At 53.4% G+C, this 15,756-nt stretch overlaps 2 protein-coding genes across 6 annotated transcripts; one reads left to right on the top strand and one right to left on the bottom strand.

The window, feature by feature from the left end:
* Positions 1-344: 344 nt before the first annotated feature.
* On the bottom strand, positions 345-3,667 carry MMAB (metabolism of cobalamin associated B). Of its 3 annotated transcripts, none has more exons than XM_041489070.1 (9): positions 3,579-3,667; positions 3,393-3,451; positions 3,222-3,315; positions 3,064-3,121; positions 2,427-2,499; positions 2,159-2,280; positions 1,834-1,898; positions 1,083-1,142; positions 345-935 (listed from the first exon to the last, which is right to left on the bottom strand). In XM_041489070.1, exons 1-9 carry the CDS (start codon positions 3,665-3,667, stop codon positions 848-850), a joined length of 708 nt encoding a protein of 235 aa, XP_041345004.1. In that variant the 3' UTR covers positions 345-847. The 3 variants fall into 3 exon arrangements, with proteins under 3 accessions (XP_041345004.1, XP_041345005.1, XP_041345006.1); XM_041489071.1 differs by having other exon boundaries at positions 2,159-2,256; XM_041489072.1 differs by lacking the exon at positions 1,834-1,898.
* A 166-nt stretch (positions 3,668-3,833) lies between these two features.
* On the top strand, positions 3,834-14,866 carry MVK (mevalonate kinase). Of its 3 annotated transcripts, none has more exons than XM_041488870.1 (10): positions 3,834-3,957; positions 4,031-4,178; positions 4,923-5,070; positions 6,035-6,190; positions 7,995-8,098; positions 8,928-8,973; positions 9,793-9,883; positions 10,284-10,400; positions 12,942-13,095; positions 13,407-14,866. In XM_041488870.1, the coding sequence occupies exons 1-10, from the start codon at positions 3,880-3,882 to the stop codon at positions 13,556-13,558; spliced, it is 1,194 nt and encodes a 397-aa protein (XP_041344804.1). In that variant the 5' UTR covers positions 3,834-3,879; the 3' UTR covers positions 13,559-14,866. The 3 variants fall into 3 exon arrangements, with proteins under 3 accessions (XP_041344804.1, XP_041344805.1, XP_041344806.1); XM_041488871.1 differs by having other exon boundaries at positions 3,848-3,957; positions 13,363-14,866; XM_041488872.1 differs by having other exon boundaries at positions 3,850-3,918.
* Positions 14,867-15,756: the final 890 nt, after the last annotated feature.

The raw sequence follows: 15,756 nt of genomic DNA, 5'->3' as shown, positions 1-15,756 counted from the left end.
AAACCCTGGGCTCTGCTCCCCCAGCTGTTCCTGCAGCCAGAGGGGCAGTTGGTCCCACCATTCCAAGGGACAGCTCCACATGGAGACAACCCCAGCACACAGACCCTGGGATTTGGCCGTTCCTGCTTCACCCCCTCCATCCTGTTCCTGGCAGAGGATGCCCTGGATTGTCAGCACAGAGACATTCCTCACATGCACAACAAGAGGCAGCCAGAGCCAAGGAATTCTTGGTGCATTCCTGTAAATCTGTACAGCTCAGCTCCAGCCAGAACTGATGGATTGGAAGGGACTTGGAGCAGCAAAGCACACAGGGCTCGGTGTTAAAATGTGACAGTTTGTGGTCCTTTGGTACAAGGAAATTCACATTTATTATTTCAGAGCGGCGGACACAATTCCCAAACGCCTCCAGCTGCTGCTCCATACGAGCACTGAGACTTCAAAGGAGGAGCTGATTGTTTTCCCTTCATCATCCCTCAGAGTCCTGTCAGAGCCTTCCCACAGCACCTGCTGCTGCCCAGGGAAATGAAGGCATCTCCAAAATGTTATGGAATTCTCCTGCCTCAACTCCCACCTTGGAGAAGCAGTGACTCCAGAGCCATCCCCACATGGGATGTGTGGGCCAGGCCCAGGGAATATAACAGGTGTGTTTGGGTCCCTTCCAACTCAGGATATTCTGTGATTCTGTTCCTCTCAGGATTTATCAACAAGGTCCTGGTTATTTCACATGGAAATCCTTGGCAGCTCCAATTTCCAGTCCAGGCTTGTTCTCTCTCCCTTCCTTGATGGACAAAAGCAGTCAACTGGATTTAGTTTTCCATGATCAAGGACAAAACATTCCAGCTCCCAGCTAGGGCTCAGGCTTTATGTAGATTTTCTCTTCCTTCCCTTCCTTCATTGCAGCATAACGTGCCAGGACAAAGAGATAATCACTGAGCCTGGAAAGCAAGGGAGAAGCAGGAAAACAAGTGATCTTATTCCAGAAGAGAAGCTTGTTGAGAAGCAAGCCTCCCCCAGTTTTATTCCCAGAACTAAGGGAATGCTTCAGTAGGACAGGGCAATGGTTTGGGATTTTGTTTTTTTACCTGTTTAAATACTTGGCCACATTTGGATCTGCTTCTCCTGCTTGGACTAAAGGGACCACGCTGGGAAAAGCAAAGGGAAATTCTGGTGTTTAATTTTTCAGTTCTGAGCCCACAAAGGCTGGAGCCTCTTCCCACCCCAAACCTCTCCTGGGGTCCCCATTTTAACCCCTGCAGAAGTGAAGGATCTTTGCTTCCCAGGGGGATCTGGGAGGGATAAATGATGCCAGAAATGTTTGTGTTTGTCCTGGAAGCCCCCTGCTCTGCTCCTCCCAGGATACTCATCCATGGGAATTACTGAACAGAGACTATTTACAAGGGCCTGGAGTGACAGGACAGAGGGAATGGCTTCCCACTGCCAGAGGCAGGGTTAGATGGGATACTGGGAAGGAATTCTTCCCTGTGAGGGTGGTGAGGCCCTGGCCAGAGAAGCTCTGGCTGCTCCATCCCTGGAAACATCCAAGGCCAGGTTGGAGGAGGCTGCAAAATCCCAGAAGGTTAAGTTGGGGAAGGAAGAAAATGCTCCATCCCTGGAAGTATTCAAGGCCAGGTTGGATGGGGCTGCAGAATCCCAAAAGGTTTTGGTTGGGGAAGGAAGAACGAGCCTGGCTTTGTGCCTCCTGCACTCCTGGAATTGGACTAAACACACAAAAGCTTGGCTTGAGCCCCAAGCCCAGCCCAGCCCAGCCCTGGGTTGCTGTCACTGGGCTGTCCCCATCCCCTTTCCTCAGGGTGACCCCAGCACAGCACTCACCACCTCTCAGCCCTGCGGCACACGGCTCGGGAGAAGTGGAGAGCAGCACTGCTCCTGCCCCCAGACTGGAACAGCAAGGAAACAGCACTCAGTGCCTGCAGCAGCAGGGACAGCCCCCCTGCCCTCCCACACACATGGAGCTGATCCCTGCGCCACAGCCAGGACATCCCAGTGCAGCAGGGGGGGCAAAAGGAACTCCCAGCTCCTTGTCTCTGCTTTTCTCTTGGCGTCTGCCCATGGAAACAGCACCTCCCAGGCTGCTTTCCCATGGTGGGCAGTGCAGCAGGGCTACCCCGAGGAGATGGGGGGCACAGGCAGCACCTACGGGCAGGATGAAGGCTCTGAGGGGAGGCAGCTGCTCTGAGTAGCTGTCAATCCACTGCTCCAGCTCCAGCACGGGCTTCTCGCTGAACGACGTTCGTTCTACAGACGGGAGAGAAAATTCAGCTGAAAAAAAAGTGATTCAGACAACAAGCTGAGGTCTGATTTTGCTTTCTTGGATCAGCAAGTCCTAAGAAACCAAATACTCAGCATCCCACCACCCACAGCAGGCTGTGCCCAAGCCCTGCCACCCCAGGAAAGGTAGGACTTACTCCGGTGAGCCTCCCTGGCTGAGGAGAGTGGTGTGGCAATGTTGGAGCCCACATCCTGCAGCATGCACTGGACCTGGACAAAAATCACAACTGCTGACACTCCCAGCCATGGCTTTTCACATTCCTGTGCTCAGCAGAGCTGACCAGCCAAACTCACAGGCTGCCCAGGCAGGACCTGTGTCACTGCTGTGCCCTTGTGGTTGGTTTGTGTCCCAGTTTCAAACAAAACTCCTGTTCATAATGTGGATCTGACTTAGAATAAACCTAGAGATGAATCTGTCTGCCCAAAACTAATAATTTGATCTAGCAGCTTCCTTCCTGGTTAAAGAAATTTGCCTCTTAGAGAGCAATAAAGGAAGCCTTAAAGATTTATATATTGAAATACTATTGAATTCCTATTTATATACTGAAATGTATTGAATTCCTGTGCATCAGTGGGAGCACTGTGGCTAAAATTAAGGAGTTCATGTTTTAATGAACTTATGTTTTGTTATGTTATGTTTTAATAGCATAGGTAAGTTACAGGAGTTAAGCATAACTTAACTCCTATACAACATAAGCATAGTAAGCACAGGAGTTATGTTTTAATAGCACAGGTAAGGGACTGCACTGGATGAAGATGATCATTAATACTCACTTTATGAAGTTGATCAACAAACGTGTGACCCTTTTCACTGCTAAACTCACCAGCCAGCCTTGGTGAGAGAAAAAAACAAAACACAGTTAGCTGGGAATGAAGAAATCATAACAAACATGATTTTCCATGTGACTTGCATCCTCCCAGCCGGTCCTTACCCGATGGCCGAGCTCAGCTCGTCCGTGGCTCCGAGGGCCTCGAAGATGCGGTCGCCCTTGGGCCGCCGCTCCCCGGTGAAGGTGCTGGAGAATCCTTTGGGAAAGGCGGGAGGCGCTCAGGGCTCGCCCGGGGAGCTCCGCCCGCGGCCCCCGGAGCCCCCCGGGCTCTACCTGAGTCTCCCGTCCTCGTGTAGATCCTCGGGGCCCGCTCGGCAGCGGCGCGGTCGGGGCTGTGGAGGCACAAACCGTGAGGGGACACCGGGGGACACTGCGAGGGGGGACACACCGTGAGGGGCGGAACGACACCGTGAGGGGCGCAACGACGCCGTGAGAGGGTCTCGGCCCTCCCACGCTCACCTGCCCGCCCCGCTCCGCCACCGCCGCCCCGCCATCGCCGGCGGCCCCCGCAGTCCCCGTCCCGCCGCCACCGCCGCCCGCCGCCACATCCCTCCCGGCCGCCGTCGCCACCGTCCCGCCCTCAGCCCACGCTGTCACCCCAGCGCCACGCCACGCCGCAACGCCCCCTTCCCATTGGCCGCCCGCAAGTCCCGCCCTTGCACGGCGCCCGGCTATTGGCTGAGCTCAGGGAGGCGGGGCAGGGCGCGGCCCCGATTGGTGGGTGGGGCTGTCAGTCGGCGCGGGCCGTGAGGCGGCGGCGATGTGGGAGCGGGAGCTGGCGGTGTCGGCGCCGGGCAAGGTGATCCTGCACGGGGAGCACGCCGTGGTGCTGGGCAAGGTGAGGGCGCGGCGGGGCAGTGAGGGCTGCCCAGCTCGGTGAGGCGCCGCTGACCCCCGTTCTCCGCCCGCAGGTGGCCCTGGCCGTGGCGCTGGACCTGCGGACGTTTCTCCGCCTGCGGCCCGGCGCTGAGGGCCGGCTGAGCGTCTCCCTGCCCGGCGTGGGCGTCCGCAGGAGCTGGGACACCCCCGACCTCCGGGCCCTGCGGGGGCGGATCGCAGGCAAGGGCCGGGGGAAGGAGGAGCTGCCCCGGGGCAGTGAGGGGCTCTCGGTACCGCTCGGTGCCTGCCACACCCCGGTGACCGTGCTGGGACCCCCGCCGTGAGGTGACCTTGCAGAACCCCCGTGGGGTGACTCTGTGGCGTTATTTGTCCCCCCTGTTATTTGTCTCTGACCCCGCTCGCTGACCTGTCCCTGCACCTCTCAGTTATTTACATTCCCCTTGTGACCCCGCTGATGCTCAGGTGTCCCTGCGTGGCCCTGTCCCCTCCTGGTTTGGGTTCCAGGGACTTGTTCCGGTGCTGTTGTGGCTCGGGCAATGCTGTGACACAGGCAGGAGCCAGCCTGGGCCTGATTTCCTGCCTGTCTGTCCCACACCAGCCCCCATGGGAATTTCTGCAGCACCTTGCACTGGCCGGAGCCCCAGGATATCCCAGTTCCAAAAATCCACATTTTTTTATGAAGAGTTTGTGACTTGCCATATTTTCCATAGTGATTATGGGTGGATGCAATGGGAGGTGTAGGCAGAGAAACATTTGGAAGTGTGGAGTGTGGAAACGCTGAGATTTCAGAGTCCCTGGTGGAGATTTTGTTGTTATTTTATCACAGATCCTCAGGTAGAACCTGAAATTGGCCCCAGCTGTTGCTCCCTGCTGTAACAGAAGGTTTTGTTGTAAATACTGCTCTCAGTGTAACAGTTCCCTGTTTTTTTAAGTGTTTAAACTCTCCCCTGCTTGCTTCCATAGCTGATGGTGATGAGCCCAAGTCCCCCAGCCTAGAACAGCTGGATGCACTGAGGGAGTTTGCTGGAATTGCTGCTGGGGCCTCAGTTCCAGAAAGTCTTGCTACTCTTGCCTTCCTGTATATGTGCCTGGCTATTTCTGCTAAGTATGGGTAAGGCTCTGCTCCTGCCCCAAAATTTGGGTGGTGGGTGGGTGCTTCAGGCAGGTGAGCTGGGAGTCTCTGCTCTCACTTCTGAGGGCTGAAACCAGAGCAGTTCATGCCACAGTCACAACACACACACCCCTCCCTCCAGCAGGCAGCTCCTGGTTTAGGCTGGAAAAACAGGAATAAACTGTGAATTTGTTGTCTGAACTAAGTCTGATTTCTTTATGGGCTGAATCTCCCTAAAACTCTGACAACTGGGGGCTGTTCCAGTTGCCAGCCTTGCCCAGCACCATCAATGATCTCTGTGTGACTGGATGGGTGCTCAGGGCAGTGTCAGAAACCAAAGCAGAGCCTAACTTCCATCTTCTCATCCAAGAAATCCAAGGATGAAGAGCTGGGTTGTGCAGCTGGGTTGTGGTTTCCCTTCAGTCTCAGGGTGGCACTGGGACTGTCACTCAGCAGCCCTGAAAAGCTCCTGGGCTTGATTTTGGGGTCAGTAACACAACCCAGGTGTTCAGTGGAGCAAAGGGACGTGGATATGTCCGTGTTCCATCTTCCCCACCAGCCTCTTGCTCCAGTGGGATGTGGCTGTGCAATTACAGATTTGGGATGTTTCCACTTTATTCAGAAATATGTTTACAATCCTGTTTACAGCAACCTCTGAAGGGGCTCTTTATGGTGCTGCTCAGGTATTTAGTTACCAGAAACCCCTTCTAGCAGCCTGACAGGCTGTGCCAATCATGGATCCAGCTCAGGAGGGATTTATTCCAGCACAAGGGCTTGGCCAGGCTGCTCCATTCAGGAATGAGCCCTCCTGAAGCCCCAGTGTGTCAGATGCACGTGCTGATGTTGCCAATTCTCAACCAGCTTTCCCTGTGATCAGTCCTAACCAGCCTCTTTGCCTTTTTGATGTTGTCTGGAGGTGGAATTCAGGGTGCTTGTGCCAGTCCCTGTGTGTCTGTTTTTCCAGGGATGTTCCCAGCGTGGAGATCGTGGTGTGGTCGGAGCTGCCCACAGGAGCAGGGCTGGGATCCAGTGCTGCCTATGCTGTGTGCCTGGCTGCAGCCCTGCTCATGGTGTGTGGAGCCATCTCCTGCCCACTGCAGGAGGGAGAATCCACAGCCAGGTAAGGAATTCCAGCCTGGGATGCACAGCTCTGCTCTCTGTGCTCCACTTTCCCTTTTGCATGCATGAGTTCTGGCACTGCCACCTCTGCTGGTCTCTCTTGGCTGTCACCACCAGTGACACCCTGAGCCCATCTCCTGTCCATGCCCAGTGTTCCCAGCCCTGTCCCAGATTTTGTAAAACTCCCCGTTTCCCTTGTGTAGGGTCAGAAAAACATACCTAAAAAGGGGGGAAAAAGCTTTATTTTTCCAATCTAACAAAACACACTGAAATTTTTCAACCTCAGTTTCCTCTGGCTCTGAGCATCTTCCAGGTTTTTCTTTGAGTCCTCGAGGATCCTTTCTGGGGTTTTTTTTGCATTTCTCATGAATTCTTTTCTGCAAGTGCTGCATTTCCTCCTGATCTCCTGCCTGTCTTTCCCTTTTATCAGTACCTGATGAAAGAGAGTTTCTTTCCTTCTGCCCTTGGAGCTCCCCTTTGGAAGCCTGGAGTGCTGTGCCCCTGTGAGGGGAAACTCTGTTTGAAGCTGTTCAAAATCAAAGCTGGAGGGGCAGAACCTCTATTGTGTGGGATTTTGTGTGGGGCTGAGTGTGAGACAGCAAGGAGGGTGGTTCTGTGTTCTGCTTCTGAACCAGAATCTGCAGCCTGACACAGAAGCAGGTTCTTGTTGGGAGCACTTTGTCCCCTGTGCTTGGGCAAATCTCCCAAATTGGGAAATAAAAGGGCAGCTCCAAGTGGTGCAGTCAGGATGTCTTCATTCCCTGCTCACCCTCCATGGCTTCAGCCTGCATCCTGCACAATTCCTGCCTTCCAGCTGGTGTGCAGAGAGCTGGGGGTGTCAGACTTCAGAAGGATTTTGCTTCCCATGGCAAGAAAAGAACAGCAGGATAGAAAGGCTCCTGTGTCGGGAGGAATTGCAGCCTCTCAAAGAGGATTAAAAACAAGTGGTTTACTCCTGTTCCTGAGGCTGCTGGTGTGAGCTGTTTGCTGAGTGCTCCCAGATTAAATCCTGGAGGTGGAATGCAAGGTGTGTGGACATGGATAAGGACATTCAGCCAAGGCCCAGGGAAGCAGGAGTGAAGTTTCTGAATAGCACATGGCTCTTGGAATTTCTGCCTTGCCTTGCAAGATGCTGCAAGACTTTCCCAAAATGTGGATTTGTGCCTCTGCCCGAGCATGGAATACCTGTTGAATTGACTTGTGGTGTGCAGGGAGGGTCAGAGGTGTGGTTTTTTGCTCAGACTGAGAGCAGGATTAGATGGGATACTGGGAATTCCTCCCTGAGCATGGTGAGGCTCTGGCAGAGGCTGCCCAGAGAAGCTGTGGCTGCTCCTGGATCCCTGGAATTGTCCAAGGCCAGGTTGGATGGGGCTTGGAGCAACCTGGGAGAGTGGGAGGTGTCCCTGCACAACCAGGGCTTCACTGGCTTCACTGCCCTCACAAGGAAGAACTTTTTCCTAGTATCCAATCTAAACCTGTTGATATCTGTCAATTTAAAGCCATTCCCCCTTGTCCTGTCATTCCAGGCCCTTGTAAATAGTCTCTCTTTCTTGTAGCCCCTTCAGGCACTGGAATTAGGGGGCCCCAAAGCTTCTCCTCTCCAGGCTGAGCAATCCCAGCTCCCTCAGCCTTTCCAGTGTGTGTGGTAACACACCACGTTTGCTGAGGCAGGGATGAGTCTGGACTTGAATTCCATTAAATCTGATCTACACCAGGCCAGGGCTGGGATCTTCCCCCTGAGCCTGACCTCTCCCTATCCACTGGTTTGGAGTGGTTTGTGTTGGAGTTATTTCCTTGCTTTCTAGGTGGACAGAAGAGGAGCTGACCCTGATTAACAGCTGGGCCTTCCGAGGGGAGCAGGTGATCCATGGCAATCCGTCGGGTGTGGACAATGCTGTTGGCACCTGGGGTAGGTGTGTTTGCTGCTTCTCAGGCAGAAACTCCCAAACTCAGCTCCCTGTTCTGGCCTGAGCACAGGGAATCCTTCCCCTGTCTCAGTTTGCCCCATCTGTGAGCTGGGCCTGGGGCCAGCTGGAATGTTGGGAACAGGCTGCAGGAGCAGCAGAGCTCTGTCCCCCCCAGGCAGGTGCCACGGGGCAGAGACCTTGCTGCAAATAACTGATATTTAAACATTCTGCAGGAACAAAGAAACCTAATCCTGTCCCAGGGAAAATGCAGGGGAAAATGCAGTTGGACAGCTGTCATTTAGTTTCAATTAGCAGAGACTTTCCAGTGTTTTGAAAGTGTCCTTGGAGACTGTTAATAATCTTTCTAATGAGACCTAATCACAGTGCCTCTGTGAGGGTAGGAGCCAAGTGAGACATTCCTTCTGGACAATGAAATTCCATGCTGCAGGATGGCTGCTGACACCAGTGCACACGTTCAGTCCGCGGAATCCCATGTGCTTGGCTCTGCCACAGGGAATCACTGCTGGATTCTGTTTTCTCAGGAAAGGTTTCATGCTGGCCAAACTCTTTGCCTTTTCAAAAATTATTTGATGTGATCCTGGAGGAGAGGAGAGCAAAGGGAAAGGCCTTGGGTTGAGCACGTCCAGCCAGACCCTCTCATTAAGACAGCAGGGTGAGGCAGGGCCGTGCTGCTGGAGAACATGGTTCATTTAGCTGGTTTTTCTTGCAATTACTGTCACAGGCTCTGGGTGAGGTTCTGAAGATGAAAGACCTTCTGTGTTATCTCCCAGCTCTCTCTCTACAGAGACAATAACATGTATTTTACTTTAGGTGGAGCCCTGAGATACCAAGGAGGAAAAATCACACCGTTAAAGAGGTAATATTGGAGTTTAAAAATAACCCTCACACACGGTGGGTGGAACATGTCAGAGAGGCTCTGGGTGGGTGTTGGAGGGTATGAGGATGATGGGAGATGGCTGGAGTGTGGGAAGGGCTCTGCAACCCCATTTTGGCTGTGGGCAGCCTCAGTTGTTGGGGTGAATGGGGACAATAAAACGTTTGGTCATTATCTGACATTAGATGAACACAGCACAAAGGATCAATATTAATTTCATGGCATTATGGGCAGCAGGAATGGATCTGCTCCTGGCAGCAAATGACATTGTGGGGAGGGGGAACTTTGTGCTTACCTGGTGGTGGGAAAGCCCATTGGCAGAGAGAAATCTGGGTCCTGTGTGTTCCCTCTGCCTCCTGCCAGAGAAGTATAATCTGACTCCATTAAAATCTTTCACAGTGCATGAAATTGCTCTATTAGCAGTTAATGGCCACTGCTGGCTACTCTTGTAGAGAGTATTTCAAAGGAAAAAAATTTGCTTGAAAAACATGGATTTTAGTAAATACATTACAGTACTATTTATAGCTCTAGTACAGTTGTTCCTTGTATCCAGGAGGAACAAGCCTGAACCCAGCCAGCACTGAAACACCTGCTGAAGCTTTGTAAAATGAATGGGACTCCTTATCTTGGGTTCCTGCTCAAAGAAGCTTTCTGAGGCAGAATAAGCTGTAGCCTCGGGGGTGTGAAGGAAAGAGGCCAGGAGATGTTCCCTGCCCATGGCAGGGGGTTGGAATGAGAGGAGCTTTAAGGTTCCTTCCAATCCAAAACACTCTGGGATTCTCTGTCTGCTGTTGCTTTCAGGGTGCCCACACTGAGGATCTTGCTGACCAACACAAAAGTCCCTCGGAGCACCAAGATCCTGGTGGCTGGTGTAAAGGAGAAGATCCTGAAGGTGCAGGTGGTTGTGGGATGGAGATGTGGGGGATAACCTTTGAGAGAGAACCCTCATGTGGGACTGCAGGTCCCACAGGATCTTTTGGGACATCTCTCCTGTTGCCACTGTATTCCTGTCTTCCAGCTGCTTGGGAATGGAGTTTCAGCTCATCTCCTCCCTTCCTCTAATTTAACAGGAGTTAAAATCATCAGTTTGCAACCATGAAAAGAGCATTTCCTTCCTCTGGCCTGTTTCCTTCTCTTCCTCCCTTTTCTACAGCCAGGAGCAGATTACCATCGCCCTGCTCTGGGAATGAGTGAGGAATTGCCTAGCTCAAAGAGACTGGGACCAGTTTTCTCCCAGTAGTATTGGAAGAGCAGCAAGCAGGCAGCTGACATCCCTTCTTCCCCCTTTCCAGTTCCCTGCCATAATGAACCCAGTGCTGGACTCCATCGATGCCATTTCTCAGGAGTGCCAAAGTGTTCTGGAAGCGATGCCTGCAAATCCATCACCAGAGCATTACCCTGTGCTGGAGGTAAGGGGCTTGCTTGCCAGTATTTTTAGCCACTGTTACTGTTGAACATCAAAATGTCATTTAAAGAACATTAGGTCTGAAAAAAAAAAAAAAGAAGTGATAGCAGGAAATGTTCAGTTCTAAGCAAAACCATGGTCTGGGTGTGCTGCTTTTAATGCCCTTCCTGGAGCCAGGAGACAGAAGCTGCTGCTGGTGCCTCTTCCCAGCTGTGTGCAGGGAGGGAGGGGGCAGGCCTGGGGTTCTGGGGACCTGTGGCTCTGGAGGGTTTGTTTCTCCTGCATTGAGTGCCATGGCTCTGGCAGTCACTCCCTGTGAAGCAGCTGCTCTGTCACTGCCCGGGCTGGGGTGAGGAGAGCCCAGAGCCACTGGTTTGTGATGGACTGACTGGTTCCCAGCCAGCTCCTGGTGCTCCAGGCTCATCCTGGCTCCGGAGAGCCACAGACAGAGCTATGCCCAGAGCTGACCTGACATTGATGCACGAGGTGCACACAAAGATCTGTTTGTCTTGGCTTTGCTCAAAGAGCAGAGGCTGGGGAGGGGGGAGGAACAGGCTTCCGAGTGGAAGAAGTGCTGAGAGTGCTGTAATGCTGCTCCACAGCACCGTGGGGGAGGGATGTGTGGCCGTGTCCCAGCTGAGGCAAACCTGGCCTGGCCCTGGGAGCCAAGCTGGACACTCAGGAACCATTTGGTACCGGTCCTTGTTGGCATCTGGATGCTTCCCCTTGGCTCTCAGGAGGACCTCTGCTTGTCCTTGCTCTTGCTCTGCTTTGTTCCCATGGGATTTGTAGCAGAGTCCTGCTCCCTTGGCACCAGGGGGATGGTGGGATTCTGGACCCCTCACAGTGGGCTGAGCTGCCATTAGCTGAGGGAGATCTATTCACAGCACAGCTTCACACAACTCATCTTAATTCCACATCCTCAGGCTGTCAGAAGTGTCAGGGGACAGGGAAGAGAGGGGATAATTTGAGTTGTGCTTTGAGCTCCTCACATGGAAAATGCCAAAGCATCCTTGTGTCCCACACCCAGGAAGCAGCACTGCAGTGAGCAGGTTCCTGTCTTGAATCTTGTTGTTTTGTCTTGTGCTTGAAGAGCCCACAGAGGCCCAGCTGATTAGATGCAGCACACAGATATATAAATACAGCTTTTGGGCTGTTTCTGAAATGTGCAGCTCTGGCCAGCGCTGTATTTGAACCATGGAACTAGTCTAGTGTGTCATAAGCTGTCATCGGATTCCTGGCAGATTTTGGATCAGGAGATGACAGGTGTCTTGGATCATCACAGCAGTGCTGTGCCCTCACTCAGGCATATAAAGAGGCCTCTGGATGGACGTGTGTCCTGCCCAGCCTGGAGTGGGTGGTGGCTGAGCTCTGCCTGCCACCCACTCCTTGCTCTTCCCACAGTTCCTTAAACCCTGGGCAGAAATGCTCTGGAGCGGGGGAGGGATTCTTTCTGCAGTGTCCACTCCTGTGTGGGGTTGGCAGGATTCCTGGGTGCAGCTGAGGGAGGGGGATGTGGCTGACACCTGCCCTGTGCTCCCTGTGCACAGAGCCCCTCCTGGCTCACCGGGAGCTGCAGGCAGGGAACAGCTCGGTGCTGCTTACTTAGCGGGGGAAGCACAGGGCTGGGAGGGCCCTGTGGTGCTCAGGGAGCCGGTGTCTGCTCCTGGCCCTGCTCCAGACTTGCTCCAAGCACAAGCCAAGCCCTTCCCTCTGCTGCTGAATTCCTCACCTGTCCTGCTGGGCGGGGAGAAGCTGTAACTTCCACCTCTGTGTGGTGCTGTCCATCCCTTGGCCATTTGGACCTTGCTGCTGGGCAGCTTTCTCCAGGAGTAGCAGGTCTGGCTGGCTGGTAAGTGTGGCAGGGATGCTCCTACAGCTCTGCCAGGAGGATGGGCTCACTCAGAGAAGGGTCCAAAGGGAAGGACCCTCTCGACCCCACTTGAGCTGGGTGCCAGATTCCCAGCGTGGTGCTGCCGAGAGGTTCCTTGGCTCCCAGCCCGGGCCCTGCCCAGGAGGAGGCAGAAGTGCAGCACAGAGCAAACAAAGGGACGTCCCTCTGTGTCACCTCTCCAGCGACGCCTCAGCCGTGTCAGAAGTCCCTGGATTTGGCTTTGCTGGATGGATTGCAGAGCAGGGCAAGGTGACAGCCAGGAATGAGAGCTGCTGGCTCGGTGCCCTTCCCACGGCCGGCGAGGGGCCTTGCACAGCCCCTGCTCAGCACTCGAGTGACAGGGCAGAGGAGAAGCAGTCAGGGGGCATTGGAGAGCTCTGGAAAAAATTCCTGCTGGCAGCTTGCCGGGATCAGGGTTTTCCTGGAAGGTGCAGGAGCTGTTGTACCCTGTCACTGTTGTGATGGGGGACAGGGACACATGAGCAGCTCAGAGCTCAGACTCTGGCCTGACCTTGCTCCTGGTGCTGGTGGCCAGATTTATGCAGAAATGAGGTGGTTGTGGAGGGGTGGCTGGGAAGGCAGGGCTGCTTCTGCTGTAAAGAGCCTCTGTCTCCTTGTGTGCTCATCTCCTCTCTTTGTGGTTGCTTTTAGGAATTCTTTGACATAAACCAACACCACTTAAATGTGCTCGGAGTGGGCCACCCCTCCCTGGACAGGCTGTGCCAGGTGACAGCATCCCACAGCCTGCACAGCAAACTGACTGGGGCTGGTGGGGGTGGCTGTGGCATCACCCTGCTGCCGCCAGGTCAGTACAGCCCCTTGGGCATCTTCCTCTTCCTCACAGCTCTGGTGGGGGGGGGCAGGTCTGGGAGCAGAGGAATCACTGCCAGCCCTGGCCTGGCTCTGGAGGGATGGGTGGGATGTGTCCCAGCACTGCCTGGCACTGTGGGTTGCAGTGTGTGATCCAGGGCCGATTCAGAGTGTTCATTTATGTGTGTCAGCCCCTGAGGGCACTGGCCCTGTGCCAGGGGCTGTGTTTGGAGGAGCCATGGCCCTTTTCCTCTCCCTGCAGTGGCCGAGCTGACTCGCTGGCTGCTCTTGCCTTGCTCTTGGCAGACACCTCCCCGCTGGCCGTGGAAGCAGCCAAGCAAGACTTGTGTGCCTGTGGATTTGAATGCTGGGAGACCAAGATTGGGGCCCCCGGGGTGAGCCTGCACTCCTGCTCCTCTCTGAGTGCCCAAGTGCTGCACGCGCTCGCCCAGAGCTGAGCTGCTGCCTCTGGCAGGCCTGAGCTCTTGGCACCATGTCCTCGGAGCTTTGTGTGCCCAGATGCCTGGAAACTTCTTTCCCCTCTCCTGTGTGGCTGAGGGCCTCCAGACGTGGGTATGGAGCCAGTTTGGGACCTGGTGTCACTGGGATTTGAGGCTGCAATGGGAACCTGGGAGCACCCACCCAGTGGTGTTTGACCAAGGCTCTCAAAAATCCTGGTTTGAATTTCATTCCTCAACTGCTGTGCTGATCCCAAGGGGCAGGAGAAGAGGGGCTTGGCTGGATTCCAGGGTGGATAATGACACTTTGCTGCTTCAGATGCTTGTGGTGTCTCTTCCCTCATCCCTGCTGTCCTGTGGGAGCTGGCAAGGTGGATATGCATGGTGCTTTGACGTTTTTGGGTGAAGAGCATCTTTGGCAGCTCAGGGCTTGATGCTCAGATCTCTGTTTCTTCTGAACTGCATTCCTAGTGAGGATGAAACCTTTAATACAGCTCTTCTCTGCTATTAATTAAGTGTTGGTAATTAAAATGCAAGATAAAGCACAATTCTAGTGAAATTACTGATTTTCACTCTTTTCCATAATCTGTGCCTGGGCTGATAAGCAGAGTCCTGTAGTCAGGCTCTGTTTTTTGTTCACGTGTTCAAGGTCTGACTCAAACAGCACCTGCAAGGAGGGCAGCTCCAGGCCAAGGGCAGGCTTAAAATTCCTCCTTGTAAAAGCTGTTCTCTCACACTTCAGTCTTGGACCAGCATGTCCCTGACCCTGCCTGGTGTTGGGTTTACTTTGGTGTAATTAAGCAGGGGAAAGAAACCCAAACCACGTCCTCAAAAGCTCACCATAAGCTGCAGTTGACAAACTCCAAAACCTAAATGCATTCAGACTTATTACACAAACGTAAATGCATTTTTTACTCCTGAAATTTTAATGAGCTGTGCCACAGAACGAAGGGGAAGTGGCTGAGGCCAGAATCTCTGGGAGTCATGAGCTGACTCTGAGGGACTGTGGTCTCTGCTGTACCTGCCAAGGGGGTTTTATCATCGCTCTGTTTGTCTGGGGTGGGTTTTTTAAGTGGGTTTTTAAGTGTAGCTGTGTTCAAGAATTGCTTCACTCAAAGCTGAGTAATGAATTGGCAGAGGTGGGGAGTTTGCCTTCCCCTTCCAGCCCAGGGATAAAAAAAATCAAGTATGAGAAGCTGAGATGTTCTATCTCTAAACTCCCAGCATCATGGTGACCAGCTTTAGTTCCCTGATCCCATGTAAAACTGTCTCTGGTTTTAATAAATCCATGGGTTTTTTATGTGCAAAGTGTTCTTTGATAATTATGCTGGATACAAAAGGAAAAAAGCACCTTACACTGCTTCAGGAAAGCAGGTCTCAGATGCTGCCTTTCTACATGTCTAATTACAATTCCAATTTGCATCTGAGAGCTGCTTTACACTAATCACAAGTCAGAAAGGCTGATAAATAATTTACCATTTTCTAATACAGTGTAATCAATGTGAGGATCTGGGAGCGTGTTGACTTTAACCACTTACATGTGTCGACTTTGTGATGTTGGCACAAAGAGATGCCAGATCCAGCACGGGGAGCTTCCCTTCAAAACAACATGTCTGGGGCTGAGCCTTGTTGGCTCTGAGAGCTGGGGACTGGAACTGAGGGGAAATTCACAGAATCCCAGGATCATTCAGCTTGGGAAAGCTTTCCAAGTCCAATCTGTGACCGATCCCCACTTTCCCACCCAGCCCAGAGCATGGAGTGTCACATCCAGGTGTTCTTGGATACCTCCAGGGATGGGGACACCTTCAGGGATGGGGACTCCAAACCTCTCCAAGAGGGACCACTCTTTCCATGAGGAAATTCCTCCTGATGTCCGACCTGAGTGCTCATCCCACTCTGCTCTGTGACAGTGGAAGTGGTGACATTCCAGGACAGGGAGAGTGGTGGCGGTGTCGTGGCAGGAGGGTGACCCATACTGGGGTCTGTGGGAAGGGTTCAGGGTGACACAGGCACTGCTGGGATCTGCCTTCCCTGTGCCACAGGGACCAGATCTGCCGAAGTCAGCAGCTGGAGCCAGTCCCAGTCTGGAGCGAGCACAGATTTCACATCCATCTGTGAGCACGGGAGTGCCCATTCCCTCCTTTCCAAACTCCTCCTTCACCAGCTCCATCAAACAAACGCTCTGCAGGAGCATTGCT

The sequence above is a fragment of the Pyrgilauda ruficollis genome, unplaced genomic scaffold, assembly GCF_017590135.1.
Source record: "Pyrgilauda ruficollis isolate IOZ18807 unplaced genomic scaffold, ASM1759013v1 scaffold9, whole genome shotgun sequence".
NCBI classification, from domain to species: Eukaryota; Metazoa; Chordata; class Aves; order Passeriformes; family Passeridae; genus Pyrgilauda; species Pyrgilauda ruficollis.
This window is presented reverse-complemented; position numbering and strand designations above follow the sequence as displayed.

Coding starts and splice junctions, on each gene's coding strand:
- MMAB (XM_041489070.1), bottom strand. CDS start 3,667: ATGTGGCGGCGGGCGGCGGTGGCGGCGGGACGGGGACTGCGGGGGCCG. Junction 3,452..3,578: donor TGGCGGAGCGGGGCGGGCAG/GTGAGCGTGGGA, acceptor GTGCCTCCACAG/CCCCGACCGCGCCGCTGCCG. Junction 3,316..3,392: donor CACGAGGACGGGAGACTCAG/GTAGAGCCCGGG, acceptor CCTTTCCCAAAG/GATTCTCCAGCACCTTCACC.
- MVK (XM_041488870.1), top strand. CDS start 3,880: ATGTGGGAGCGGGAGCTGGCGGTGTCGGCGCCGGGCAAGGTGATCCTG. Junction 10,401..12,941: donor AGCATTACCCTGTGCTGGAG/GTAAGGGGCTTG, acceptor GGTTGCTTTTAG/GAATTCTTTGACATAAACCA. Junction 13,096..13,406: donor CATCACCCTGCTGCCGCCAG/GTCAGTACAGCC, acceptor TGCTCTTGGCAG/ACACCTCCCCGCTGGCCGTG.